The sequence below is a fragment of the Solanum tuberosum genome, unplaced genomic scaffold (genome assembly GCF_000226075.1).
Source record: "Solanum tuberosum cultivar DM 1-3 516 R44 unplaced genomic scaffold, SolTub_3.0 scf00430, whole genome shotgun sequence".
NCBI lineage: Eukaryota > Viridiplantae > Streptophyta > Magnoliopsida > Solanales > Solanaceae > Solanum > Solanum tuberosum.
Genome location: NW_006239366.1, coordinates 442,448 through 456,280, shown reverse-complemented (window position 1 = coordinate 456,280; position 13,833 = coordinate 442,448). Strand labels below are relative to the sequence as shown.

General features: G+C 32.5%; 2 protein-coding genes across 2 annotated transcripts in view; one reads left to right on the top strand and one right to left on the bottom strand.

Moving 5' to 3' along the window:
- The window catches only part of LOC102585226 (probable L-gulonolactone oxidase 6), a 10,505-nt gene extending 7,566 nt beyond the window's left edge, over positions 1 to 2,939 (top strand). The window contains exons 2-4 of the mRNA XM_006363537.2: positions 1,098 to 1,353; positions 1,458 to 1,559; positions 2,187 to 2,939. Of these exons, the coding sequence (XP_006363599.1) occupies positions 1,098 to 1,353; positions 1,458 to 1,559; positions 2,187 to 2,902 (1,074 nt within the window). The 3' untranslated portion in view covers positions 2,903 to 2,939. The remainder of the gene's footprint in view (positions 1 to 1,097; positions 1,354 to 1,457; positions 1,560 to 2,186) is intronic.
- Positions 2,940 to 3,832: 893 nt separating this feature from the next.
- Positions 3,833 to 10,494, bottom strand: LOC102584903 (putative wall-associated receptor kinase-like 16). Its single transcript, XM_006363536.2, has 4 exons — positions 10,257 to 10,494; positions 9,880 to 9,996; positions 6,087 to 6,263; positions 3,833 to 5,117 (listed from the first exon to the last, which is right to left on the bottom strand). Exons 1-4 carry the CDS (start codon positions 10,492 to 10,494, stop codon positions 4,030 to 4,032), a joined length of 1,620 nt encoding a protein of 539 aa, XP_006363598.2. The 3' UTR covers positions 3,833 to 4,029.
- Positions 10,495 to 13,833: the final 3,339 nt, after the last annotated feature.

The window sequence follows — 13,833 nt, the reverse complement described above, 5'->3', positions numbered from 1 at the left end:
TCCCTGCCAACTGCCCAACTTTCAAAGATCATAACTCGCTCATACGAACTCGGAATCGAGCAAACTCGGCGGCGTTGGAAAGATCGTTCCACAAGCTTCGAAACCATAACTGGAACTACTCCTAACTCATCCTGAGCTAGGAGTTATGACTGCTCAAAGTTGGCCAAAAACTCACTGATTTCCACACTTAGCCAAATTTCCAGATTTTAAATTTTTCCAAAAAATGACTATTTCCAAATTTCAAGCTTCTTCATATTCATTTTTAAATTGTCGGATGTTACATATATTTTTTTTTGGCTTGTTTTCCCCATATCTTAATATTTTAAAAAAGGTGGTTATGTTGTTTTTCACTCTGCACGGATATGTGCTGGAAATTGGTGTTTCACTTTAATTTCATGGAAGAATGTTATCAATATTTTATAGTTCCACTCATTTGAAAAATAATATCATTTTCTAATTATTAACGGACTACATTTTTTCATAATAAAAATTTGAAGAATCGAATCGAATTTGATAAAAATCAAATCGAAGAATCAAACGTTCACTCCTAGAATTCATGTCTCTTTTTTGACGTTCAAATTCATAATATATAGATTAGTGTTATGAATCAAGTCCAGCCCAATGTGGATACCAAGGTCACACAAATAGTTATTGGGCCGACAACAGCTACTGGGCCGAGAACGAGCAATAAGACCAGGTTAATTTGGGATCCGGGTTGAGTAGTGGCATGAGAACGGTTCCAACAAAAAAGGTAGTGATATGTGATTCAGGAATTATACAAATTGTTGAGTTTCATTATTCTTAGTCGACTTTCTCATCCCCTTCTATCTATATTTGTATTTTCTGATCTCAGTTTTGTTTTAACGATTGTTAGTTGTTATTTGCTTGTTTCCCTTTCTCAATTGTATTTTGTGTTCTCATTATGATAAATATCATTATTGTGTTGGTAACTTGATCAGTTGTTACATAAGTCTCAATTAGTATATTATACTTAGATAAGTAATGTTTAATTCTCTTTCCAACAATAGTATAAAAAATCAAACATAACTTTTGAATGACAAATTCAGTCCTAATGTATGTGTGTGAATTAAATTTAGGTGACACTAAAACTAGAACGTGTGTTCAAACGTTCAATTACACTTTCAGAAAGGGATGATTCAAACTTAGGGGAAGATGCATCTACCTTTGGGAGACAACATGAATTTGCTGATTTTACATGGTCTCCGAGCCAACGCAAGGTTATTTATAGGATCGATGATCGAGTTTCTGCCAGCACTCCTGGCAATGCCCTTAATGACTTTTTTGGATTTCGCTCTACATCTTCACTCGTTCTCGCCATTTTAAGAACTACAGGTAATTAATTCTTCATAAATTGCTTCAAATGTACTTTCTTTCAACTTTATGGTAACATTTTTGATACTAGGTCATGACTTTAGTCTACTTTCTTGGTTCACTAGAGGAGTATCAAGAATCAAAAAATGATGCTGGTGGAAAATGCTCAAGTGCCAAACTAACTACTTCCACATTGAAGATTGGTGCTTATGGGTTGACAAATAATGGTTAGTTAATTATTTCATCAAGCGATCATACAAGTAATATAAGATGTTAAGTTCAGATATCGTATCTATATAGAGATCTGTCAGATTGATCGTCTAATTTGAATTATTATTTTAACTAATCGATAAGTAACAAACAACTTTGGAATTATGCTTTACAATATACATAGGTTGAAAAAATGTACCAAATAAGGCACTAATAATACTTAAAACTAGTACATATATTTTTTATTCTAATGCAATCCACCAAACCACCTCTAATTAAATATGAAAACTTTAGTGTGCTTTAGACATTCACTATCCAAGAAGCATTTAACATATTGTAAAGGATTCTTATTTTATATTTTCATTACATTACATTTACATTATAAGTAATAATTAGTTCGTCTTTATTTAATAGTGATATTTATCTTCTTAATTGTATTTTGAAAGGAAGAGTTCTTTTATTTCCTCCTCAATATTAAAGACTTTAATAATCTAAGTTACATTGACTCTTCACTTTTGATGCTACACTCGTATCAGATTCTTCAAGAATACACTATTTCTGAAGAATCCGGCATATACATGTTGATGTTTTTTAAAGAGTCAAAGCAACGTAGTTACGTTAATAATTCGATTGCATTCTCTCAGGTTTTACCTTTACTGGCTACCCAGTGGTTGGATTACACAATCGAGTCCAAGCATCAGGAACATGCCTAGACAGTCTAGAAGATGCAACAATCACAACATGCCCTTGGGACCATAGAGTTAAAGGTCTATTTTTTCACCAAACAACATTTAGCATTAGCTTATCCAAAGTCAAAGGCTTTATTGAAGATGTTCAAAAACTTGTTGTTTTAGAGCCTAAAGCACTATGCGTCCTTGACTTATACAATGGAATCCTCATGAGGTATGTTACAACTTCAAATGCTTACTTAGGTAAGCAAGAAGATGGTTTGGATTTTGACATCACATATTATAGAAGCAAAGACCCAATGTCCCCTAGACTTTTTGAAGATATTATTGAAGAGGTAGAACAACTAGCATATTTCAAATATGGGGCATTGCCACATTGGGGTAAAAATAGGAATGTAGCATTTATTGGTGCAATCAACAAGTACAAAAATGTTGATAAATTCTTGAAAGTGAAACAAAGTTATGATCAATTAGGATTATTTTCAAGTGAGTGGACAAATCAAGTTTTAGGGTTAAAAGATGGGTTGACCATAGTCAAAGAAGGGTGTGCACTAGAAGGACTATGCATTTGCTCTGAAGATATTCATTGTGCCCCAAAGAAGGGTTACTTTTGTCGACCAGGCAGAATTTACAAAGATGCCAGGGTGTGTACTCGTTTATTGTCACGATAAAATACTTATTCTAATAAGTTATATCAATGGTGTATGCAGAATTTTATGTAAGCAGTGTCGATATTTAAAGAAGGAAAAAAATAAATAAACACATCAATGTAACAAATAAATCTAATTTAATACACTTAAATATATTAATACAATTATGTTCTCAATGAGTGCTTTTTATTACTTCTTTAAATACTAAATATGATCTATGGTTTTTCTCTTCAATTGATTAATGTACAATTTTCTTATTGCATCATGGTCATTTAGATTAACTTGTTCATTGAGTTTCAAGTGGATCTGTGTGTGCTGATTGATAGGCTTTCAATTCCATTCCATGTTAAGTGATGTTTTAGAGGTTAAATATGAATTTGAAAGCCTGTATATACACACACAAAAATTTGAGGGGAATATCTTCTTCTTTTTTTGAATATTAACTAAATTACAAATTAATATTTTTATCTTACGTTCACATTCATTCAAAGCAAAGTAGTAAACTACTTTTGTGCATTTCGAAGTAATAGCGTACTTGATAGTTAGTTAAAGATATACATTAATTTGAATTTTGAATTATCAAGATTTGGTATACAGTTCGTATCATATAGGACTCTTCTAGGTATAGAGTTTGTGTTCTCGTAGTAGTTAACTACATCGGTTGTTGGATACTCTGTTTTACCACTTATATCACGAAGTTTATAATCATAGACGATAAACACTAATCTTAACTGCGAATATTCAATTTTATTTTGGAAATTATCGCTAAAGTATGGACCAAGAATAAACATTGGGATCATTAAGCAATATAGGTTAAAGTTTTGAGACATAGTTCATTTCATTGTAATACATGGAAGATACTACTCACTCCTAGAGATCATCACATTTTTTGTTTTGGTTTGAACATTACATATGCAGAAAGTGTGATGGCTTCAACTTGTAAACGAAGGAGTAATCTTATATTGATGATTAAATTCAAAAGAAAATATAGTACATAAGAACATCCAATATGAAATTAATTAAAGATAGGCCAGAAATGAAACTTACAAAACACACAAAAATATATCCCCACTAATTATCATATTGACATTTTATTTTGGATCACCGCGGGATATTTGTATTGGGTACTAATGAAGATTAATCCAAACTTAAACTTCATTCTGATCTTCATGTCCGTGTGCATTAGTCCAAGGGCTAGTGAACTTTCTTAAACTCTCAAGTTCCATAGCCACTTCCTTCATCGTAGGCCTATCTTCCCCGTGCAAGTGAAGGCAACTCTTGATGAGCTCACCGATCTCTTGAAGTTGCTCAACACCTCCTTCTCTTACAACTCTATCATCAAGAATTTGAAATAAGCTATTATTTTTCATCGACGTTACAAAATATTCCACCAAACATTTATCCTCGTCACTTGTTCCCCTCAAAATAGGTTTCATCCCTGTTAAAAGTTCCGCAAGAACTACTCCAAAACTATAAACGTCACTTCTGTCTGTCAATTGACCTGTGTGGAGATATTCAGGATCTAAGTACCCTAACGTTCCTTGAACCAATGTAGCAACATGTGTTTGTTCAAGAGGGACTAATCTTGAAGCTCCGAAATCTGCAACTTTTGCTGTGTAAACATCATCCAATAATATATTGGTAGATTTGACATCTCTATGAATTATTGGCATGGATGCAGATGAATGAAGGTAAGCAAGTGAACTTGCAGTCTCTGAAGCAATTCTCAACCGATTTTGCAAAGATAACCAAGGCGCTCCATTTTGGTTGTGGATATGCTCAGAAAGAGTTCCATGAGAAACGTATTCGTAAACCAGTAAGGGAACTTCAGCTTCCAAACAACATCCAAAGAGTCTAACGACGTTTCTATGGTTTACTTGAGTAAGAATAACTACCTCATTGATGAACTGTTCAACTTGATTCTCATCCACATACTTAGATTTCTTAATAGCAACTATGCTTTTATCAGGTAGTATACCTTTGTATACGATTCCATTTCCACCATGACCAAGAATTCTATCACTGGCATAGTTATTCGTAGCCTTCCTCAACTCGTCAACTGTAAAAATTTTGGTCGCTTCCACACCACCCTTGATAGAGGAGATTTGTTGTTTCAAGAGTAAACCACCATTTTGTTGGAAGAACTTTTCCCTACTTTTAATGAGTTTTCGTTTCTTGATACAGAAATAGAGCAAAATTGCCCCAACCACTAGGGATATAAAGCCAACTCCCATACCTATGTTCATAACAACAAAATATATATACTCATTTATCACTACTGTGTATACATATAGATATAAGTAAAAAAAAAAATTCAATAAGAAGCACATGGTAGGTCAATTTATTGTAATAATCGACAGAGTGCTATTCTTCTAAACATACTATATATCCGATAAGAGTTATTGTGTATGACTTGATACGGGCGATGTTCATGGTTATGGTTAAAAACACTAAATCGAACTGCAATCCGAACCAAATCGATTAAAAAAAACCGATATTTGGTTTGGTTTGATTAGGTTTGGTTTTAAATTTTGAAAATCGATACTATTTCTTTTGATTTTGGTTTTACTAAAAAACAACTACAAAAATAACCAAAACGAACCGATAAATTAGATATATAAATTTTATAATTATTTAAACATTATTCATAAAAAAATATAAATATTTTGTTAAATTTTAATTAACTTAAGTCTTTAACTTTACCATTTTCTCAAGTCCAATAGTTAAATTTTAGTTCAACTATTACAATCCTAAGTCCAAGTCCATCAAAATCCATTACTTTAATCTTACCTATCCTACCTCACATAAGATAGTCACACTTTCTCTTAATTGGATCACTTTGTTCATGTAATAATAACTCTAGTATTGCTTAATTGCTTAATTGAACCGAAAGTAGCTTTCCTATGGATTGTTCATGTACTAGATGTTTGTATCTATCGAGATACGTATGTTCTCAAAAAATTTATTACTTTTAAACCGAAAAAACCATAAAAACTGAACCAACCCGATGGTTATTTTTTTCGTTTGGTTTGGTTTGATTTTAGAAATTTAAAAAACTGACTAGATTGGTTTGTTTTTGGTTTTAACCAATAACCGATCCAAACCGAACCACGAGCACCCCTAGATACGGCTAATACTTTTGTGAGGTATAGGCCTTGGGAAGCAAAATGCAAGTAGAAACAAGTTGAATTTCTGAGAAACTTACCAATAGAAAACTTGATCCATGGGAACTCAGAGTTCGAGTTTGGGGCATTACAGCCACGGCCATTCTTTTTGCCATCGCCAGTGTAGCCTTTTAAGCAGGAACAAGTGAAGTTTCCGGGAGTGTTTATGCAATTGTGTTCACACATATTAGTACTTGAATCAGCACATTCATCAATATCTGACATGCAAAACAGAGAAATATACCACATTAATCCCTCGCGCTTTGCCTTTAATTATATCTTATCTTTTAACATATTTATTTGCAGAAGTTTTTAAGGGTAACTATCAAAGAGTATTTAATTAAGCATTATAACTACTACATTAATAGACTTGCGAATCACTATCGATCATATAAATCATCACTAGCCATATTCCTCTGTTTAAACTCATCTTAGTTAACATTATTACCAAAAGGCTAAAGTAGTAGAATTTATGTTTATTGTTTATTGGCATATAAATATTTGATAGAGCTAAGATCTGAGGGGCACTTAAAATTTATCCCGAAATTATTTTTTCTTATCCATCACACCAAACGATCTTTTAAAGTAAACAAACGAGTGTTGAATGATAGAGTTGTACCAATGAAGTGAGAAGTCTGACTAATGGAGGAATCCAACTTGAATCAGAACTCAAAGACAAGAGAATTGAATGAAAGAGGGTTCGTTGTGAATAATAACTCTATGAAAGAGTTATGCTTAAATAGACGAGAATTGATTTAGAATACTCACGCACTTACATAGCAAAAAGGCAATTGGCATATTGGCTTTCATTGTGCTACTCAATATTGAAGAAACACTTTGAAGAACCAGGTCCTATTACAGAGTTTATGTTCTATGAGTTCTTCTCTGTGTTTGAGTGTTGGTGTAACTGAAGTAGGATTATAATTTTCAATTTGGGGGTAACTCGAAGACTTGGAAACACATACCTTGGAAGGTTTGTGTGGAGTTTATGAACTCTACATGTCGTAGGTTTTACACCTTTTGTGAGTCGGGTGTTTCCACATAAAATAGTGTGTTCTCAATTTACTGGTTTTACTGCTTCGTTGAAACATATTAGGCAACCCAGTTTACTTAGGCGAAAAAGTTCAGTTAAGCAACATGATTCAAGGTAGTGTAAAATATCAATTGGTATCAGAGCGAGGTAGATAAGATCATGATGAATTCAACACCACCAATCGGGCATAGTGAAGGACAATCAACAATCTGTTTTTCAATGGATCTCACTTTACCTGTTGGAAGGAACGCATTGCATGGAGGATTTCATCCAAGCTGAAGATTACGAGCTACATGATCGGATAACTAAAAGACCAACCATTCCGATGAAAATTGTGCAATGAGAGCAAGTTTCAAAAATAAAGAGAGATTTCACTGCTAAAAATCTTGTAACTCTCATAAAGAATGCGAAGGCAAAAAATATTCCATTGTGTGGTTTAGGGGTAGATGATTGTACTTCAACTAAACATATATGAGATGCGCACTGATCAATGCCCATGAAGGAACTAGTCAGGTCAGTAGTTTGGGGTGTCCATATTGTTCACTCAATATGAAACTTTCAAAATGAAGAAGAGTGAGTGCATGCTAGAAATAATCACTCGACTCACCACTTTAATCAATGAGTTATCATCGCCATGAAAGATTCTTACTATTGAGGAACAAGTTGATATAGTTCTGAGAGTCCTTTCCAAAACTAAATGGGATGTAAAAGCCACTACCATTAACAAAAGAAGAAGCTAAGGACATCTCTATCATGACGCTTGATGAACTAGTAGAAAACCTTAGGATTTATAAGATGAATATGGAAGATCATAGCATTATCATCCACATGATCAACAAGGAACCCAGCCCCTCTTGGCAAGTGATGAAAATTCTTCTACAAACATGGAACTTCACTTCTAGTGGGAACTATATATTCCAACATTGCCATAAAGAAGGCAATATGGTGGTTGACAAGTTAGCTAATTGGGGTGAACTCACTGGGAGAAACATGTTCTTCACTAAAGTTAAAGTCCTTTTGAAGAAGAGAGAAGTATTGAAAACACCTACAAACTTAGCGAGAATTATTAATTTTGTCACTAAACTATTGATAGCCTTAGAAACTTTCTTCCACTTGACCAACTGGATTTTAAAACACCCCTCGCTTGCCACATGATCTCAATTCTTTTAGATGAGTGATAGGTTAAAAGACATCACGTCAGCCTTAAACTTAGATAATCTTTTTTAAAAAAAAATTTACTTTCCCTTCAATTTTTACCAATAGATAATCTTAAACGTTAGCTTTCTTCTTCCATTTTAAATGGGTTGGTTATTTAATCATTTAAAAATTGGTCAAATATGGATCAACATACTATCCACGTAAAATATGAATAAATTATGAGTATCTATCAATCGCACTCTCCTTAAAGTACGTAAGGGTGTAACATCCTCTAAAAAAAGTAACTTATTAAGGATGTGTTTGGTGTGAAGAAAAATGTTTTTGAAAAAATAGTTTCCAGTTAATTTAAATATTTGAAAACATATTTTTTGAATGGACTTATTTTCCTCTAATTTAAGAAAAAATGACTTCCACATATAAAGTAAGTAATATTTCTTATCAAAACTTTACTTTAATTAGATAAATATTTAATTTCTTGGAAAACGTGAAAATATTTTTCTTCATACCAAACACATCCCAAAAGGAGAAAAATAAATAAATTGGGTTGGTCGGATAATTTATGAATATCTATATTATCTTTTGGGTTTATCCATTTTTACTTGCCTTAAATATAGATCGGGTCAGATAATTTATCCATTTTTGATCAACCAATATGTAATTTGATCCGCCTGTTTAGCACCCCTAGTGATGAGTAAACTTCACCTCAAGTGTTAGGGTCCACGTTCCAATAAGGCAGATAAAGGACTACGCATTATTGAGTTAATTTCTAGTGATAGTGTCCCAATGATGTTTATATATTTTGATTCCTACCAATTATTGTGACCCTACCTATTAAAGCATTTGTTTTTTAGTATTAAAAGGAGAGGTTCACTTTCAAGCTAGTAGTAAAAGCAAGAAGATCAGTGTCTCAGAAGATTAAGCGATATAAACTGGGACAGAGGAAATAGTGTTTTTAATTTTACATTCAATTATATAGTGTTTTTAGGTTTACATTCAATCCAAAATAAATAATTCCATAAATAGTGAAAAAATATCATTTTTTTCTTTTCAAATTTATCCTTATTTAGATCAATGAACTTTTACATAACCAAAAAACTATATTAAATTGATACTAATATTAAACTAACGGTAATTTAATTAGTGAAAACATTTCTTACTTTATAAAGGTGAGTAATTTCTTAAAGAGTATGTTCAAACTAAGAATACTATTGGACGGAGGGAGTATAGTATCATCTTGGGAAAAGTTAAACTTGACAATTGAAAACTATACCCTTAGCGTTAAAAAGTATTTTCTTTTTTAATAAACTCAATTTTCAAAAAATATCTAAATAATTTAATAAAGTATACCTTTTATTTATTTATTTTTCTTAATGAACATGAAATGAGCTAAAGAAAAAAATTAAAATGAGACAGAGGGAGTATTAATTTTGGTCAGAGCGAATAATCAATGTATTAGTGATGAATAAGGGTGGCAAAGTGGGTTAAAATTATGGTTATCCGCCAATTCAATCCATTTTAAGTAGGTTGGTTATATAATCATTAAAAAGTGAGTCAAATATGAATCAACTCTCTTTGAATTATGAATAATGCACTAATTGTACTCTCTTTGAAGTATGTAAAAGTAAGGACATGAAGTTAATTACCTTGGCAGCCCGGACTGATGTATGGATTGCCTTCATATCCCGGGTTACAGCTGCACCGATATCCACCAATGTCAGTGTGGGAATCCACACACTGGCTATTAACTAGACAAGCATAATCTTTGCTTCAACACAAGTAAGATTTCCGATGGTCCAATCTAGCACGATAGGGACATTGTCGTTAATCCTCTCTACAAAATCCGTGTCATTTAGATCCTTCAATCCCCGGAAATGAAAACGACTGGCCTCACCAAGGAACACATAGCCACATGGATTGAAAGACGAAACTCTTGTATGATTATTTCTGGATTCCATTGTTGTTCCGAAATATTTAATCCCCTTTCGTATTTCTAATTGACAACAACCAACTCCATCCTTACATGTTCCTTCAATAACAGCATGACTAGAATTATCAGTACAGAAAGAGCCACATCCAATAGCGAAGTTAGAGCCAGATAAAAAAGACAAATCATCACAACCAACGATGGTGAATTTGTTAAGATCTGAGAAACTGTAAGGGTATGTGTCTCCTAAATCCAAATTTGGAGAATCATCTAGGAGTAAAAGTGTTCCTTCGGATGAGTAACACCTCTGGCCTACAGAATTATATATGCGCATTTCTGAGTCAGAGATGTCGTAGACTTGCAACTCACCTATGAAGGGTGTTGCGACGTTGCATTCGATCTCAAACACGGGGTCTAAGGCACAACCTGACCCAATTCCAAATGGATATGGAACTGTTAGATTTCCACATTTTCTTGGACATCCTGGTTTTGTGATGTTAGCAGCTTTGGTGATTGTTGTGGTGGTGTTGGTGGTGTTGGAAGGAGAATTACTAGTGATTTGGGCTGTGGCTAATCTCAAGATTAGCGCACACATTGAAAAGGAAAAAAGTAAAGAAATTTGCTTAGGATGCATGATTTTGGAGGATATGTAATTGAGTAAAACTTTTTTCATACATATAAAGGAGAGTTAATTGGAAAGACGTGAGAAGAGGGATTACATTCTAAAGGCAAAGACTTTGATAATGTCTAATACTTTGTTTGGATGGTTGTTACCTATTGTTTCATAGTGTATTGTATTGTATCACGCTATATTATTTTAATAAATACAATATTTGGATATATTGTTACGTTCTTTGTCGTTACATAATGTCACACATCCATAATTTGAATGATAAATGTTGTGAACACGGCTAGCCAAGTTGTTGGGCCTGAGGCTAAACCAAAAAGAGGCCCAAGAATTAGACAACCCAATATTGATTTTGCTTGAGATGCAGGTTGAGTAGAGTTTAAATGGTTGTCATCTGGGATTTTGGAGAATTATTCATATCGTGAAGAAACTGTCGGTTTCTCTCATCTCCTTTCTACAATCTAAGCTTCTCATCCTATTCTTATCTCTATCTGTACTTACTTTTTATTTTAGTATTTTCCATGGTAATTCCATAGCTTAAGTGTTGTCGTTGTAATTTGGCTAAAAATGATTATATAATAATTTGAAATTTTGGTTTGTTTCATTGATGCTTTCATCCAGAGGTCTTCAATGGAGGACCAAATATCTCGAAAAATCAAAGATTCAATTAAGGTCTTGAAGGATACTTGATCGAAGGATCTCATTGAAATTAATTCAATGTTACATGAGTTGGTTGGAAAACTTCCAACGAGTGAACCTACCATGGTGGAATTTCAACAATTTTGTGGCGAGAATCAAGAGTTATGGATTTCTCAGGCTGAACGCTACTTTGAGTTCTATGAGATTACAAAAAACCACAAGTTATCTCTCGCGTTGTGCTATCTCGATGGGAAAGCTTTGCGGTGATATCAATGGTTTTTCCTGTAACACTCCAAATAATTCTAAGCTAAGATTCAAATCATTCTTCATTTCCGTATAAGATTGTATCGGGTGATTCTTAAATTGTTCTTAGGTATTAAGGTCAATTCTTTAGTGTCATAATGGATTTGGATATGAATTAAGGTCACAAGAATCCCTAGAGCACAAAGTTGAGTTGGAATCTCCTTTACCAATTAAATTTTGATATAAAATTCTACTTAAGTCTGATTTCTTTCACCACTAGTCTTTAATACAATTCCAGGATCAAACCTAGCAATGCATAGACAAGAACTCAACATCACATTATTTAAAAACTAGTTATTAAACACTATAAGAAAACCTTTCATAACAACAAATCTCGCTATTATGCAATAATAACTTATTTTTCCTTATTGTTCCCTACCAAATCCCGGATATCCTGAAACGGGAGTTTCTCCACAATCATAAATCATTAAGTTCTCCTACCATTCTTACCAACGGTAAGACCATGCAGTTTTAAAATAATCCCAAGATCATACCTAGACATCATAATACAAACATTTCCTCATGGCCATTAAATTTAAGACTGGACACATAATTCATGACACATTACACAAACATTAATTCATGACACATAACCGAGTCACGACTTTTTCTTATCCACAACATCATAGAAATACAAGTAATCACACTTCCTACATATGCAAACATTCAGGCAAGTATAGTTCACACATAGACAGTTATTCAAACAATACAATAAACATCATAACAACCATTAAACATTCATCACTCATTTAATAAAGTCCATGACAACCTACTTGCATTATGGATGACCATTAACTGACAACCATGAGCAATCACAACACTTAACCATACACCAAACCCCCGGTCATCTGTCTAACATAACAACCACCATTTCATTAAACCAACCCCATCATGACAATTAGAAACAGAGTTTAGAAACCATTAAAGAATTAAGTCCTTATAAACTCAACCTAATAGTTAAAACAATTATGCAGAATAACCCTAAAGACTTAATTGTCGATAAACACTTAGTAGGCGTTTGGCAATGCGATACCATATCACGATATGGTGTCGTGAGATGGAATCAGCGTAAAATCGCGTGTCCAAACGCTGATTCCATCTCATGATTCCATATCATGAGAGGTGATACCATATTCTCCAAAAACCATGATATGGAATCACCATGTGATTCCATATCATGATTTAAGATATTTTAATACAATAATTGATCCATGAGTTTATATTTTGTTAAAACAACCCCACATTTATATCTACTAACCATTTGTTTCATATGTAAATAAAATTTATAATCACATCATTACTTTTTAAAATTTATTATTCTCACCAATATAAAATTTATTATTACTTTAAATTTGGTGAATATAAGTGATAAAGTAGAAATTCATTTGGTGAATATAAATGAGAACGAAGGGAGTAATACTTTTTTGATTTTTCATAATAAAAAAAAACGTCTTAATCTTATGACTAAGCATAATATTGATAAAAGACAATTTTCATTGGCGGTGCCGCATTTTCTTAAATCTTAGTATTTGCAAAATGTTCGTTCACATGGCTGAAGAATATCAAGTCCAATTGATTGAGGACTTGGGAAAATTTGATCAATTAGTTATTAATATTTAGTCAAGTGGACTAGTTATAATTTTTTTGATTAAATTTTATTAGAAGCGTTTTTTATTCAATCTTGTGGTAACTTTTTAAAATTTCGTTATTCAATAATATTTAACTATTGATTTTTCTTGTAAATAGTTAGAAGTCAGTGATGTTTGTTAATTTTTATCTTAGTGCATTTAACTTCTAAGTTAATATTTACTCACTAATGTATATATATATTTTTTTATAGGTTATTTGTAAGAGTAGTTGAGAGATATGAGCATATCAAGTACAATTTATGTTCAATTTTTTAGATGAAACAATTACTTAAGTGAAGAACAAATAACTTTGTAATAATTTATTATGCGATTTTATAATTTTTGTTTATTTGATAAGATTGAATAAACAATTGGGGCTATTTTAATAGTTTTACAACTTATGGGATTTTTATGTTTATGAGAAAATATAAAACACAAAAATTTCAAATCGCATGTCCAAACAAAACTTCAATTT

Coding starts and splice junctions, on each gene's coding strand:
- LOC102584903 (XM_006363536.2), bottom strand. CDS start 10,494: ATGCGCATATATAATTCTGTAGGCCAGAGGTGTTACTCATCCGAAGGA. Junction 6,264..9,879: donor CATCAGTCCGGGCTGCCAAG/GTAATTAACTTC, acceptor TTTGCATGTCAG/ATATTGATGAATGTGCTGAT. Junction 5,118..6,086: donor ATGGATCAAGTTTTCTATTG/GTAAGTTTCTCA, acceptor TTATGAACATAG/GTATGGGAGTTGGCTTTATA.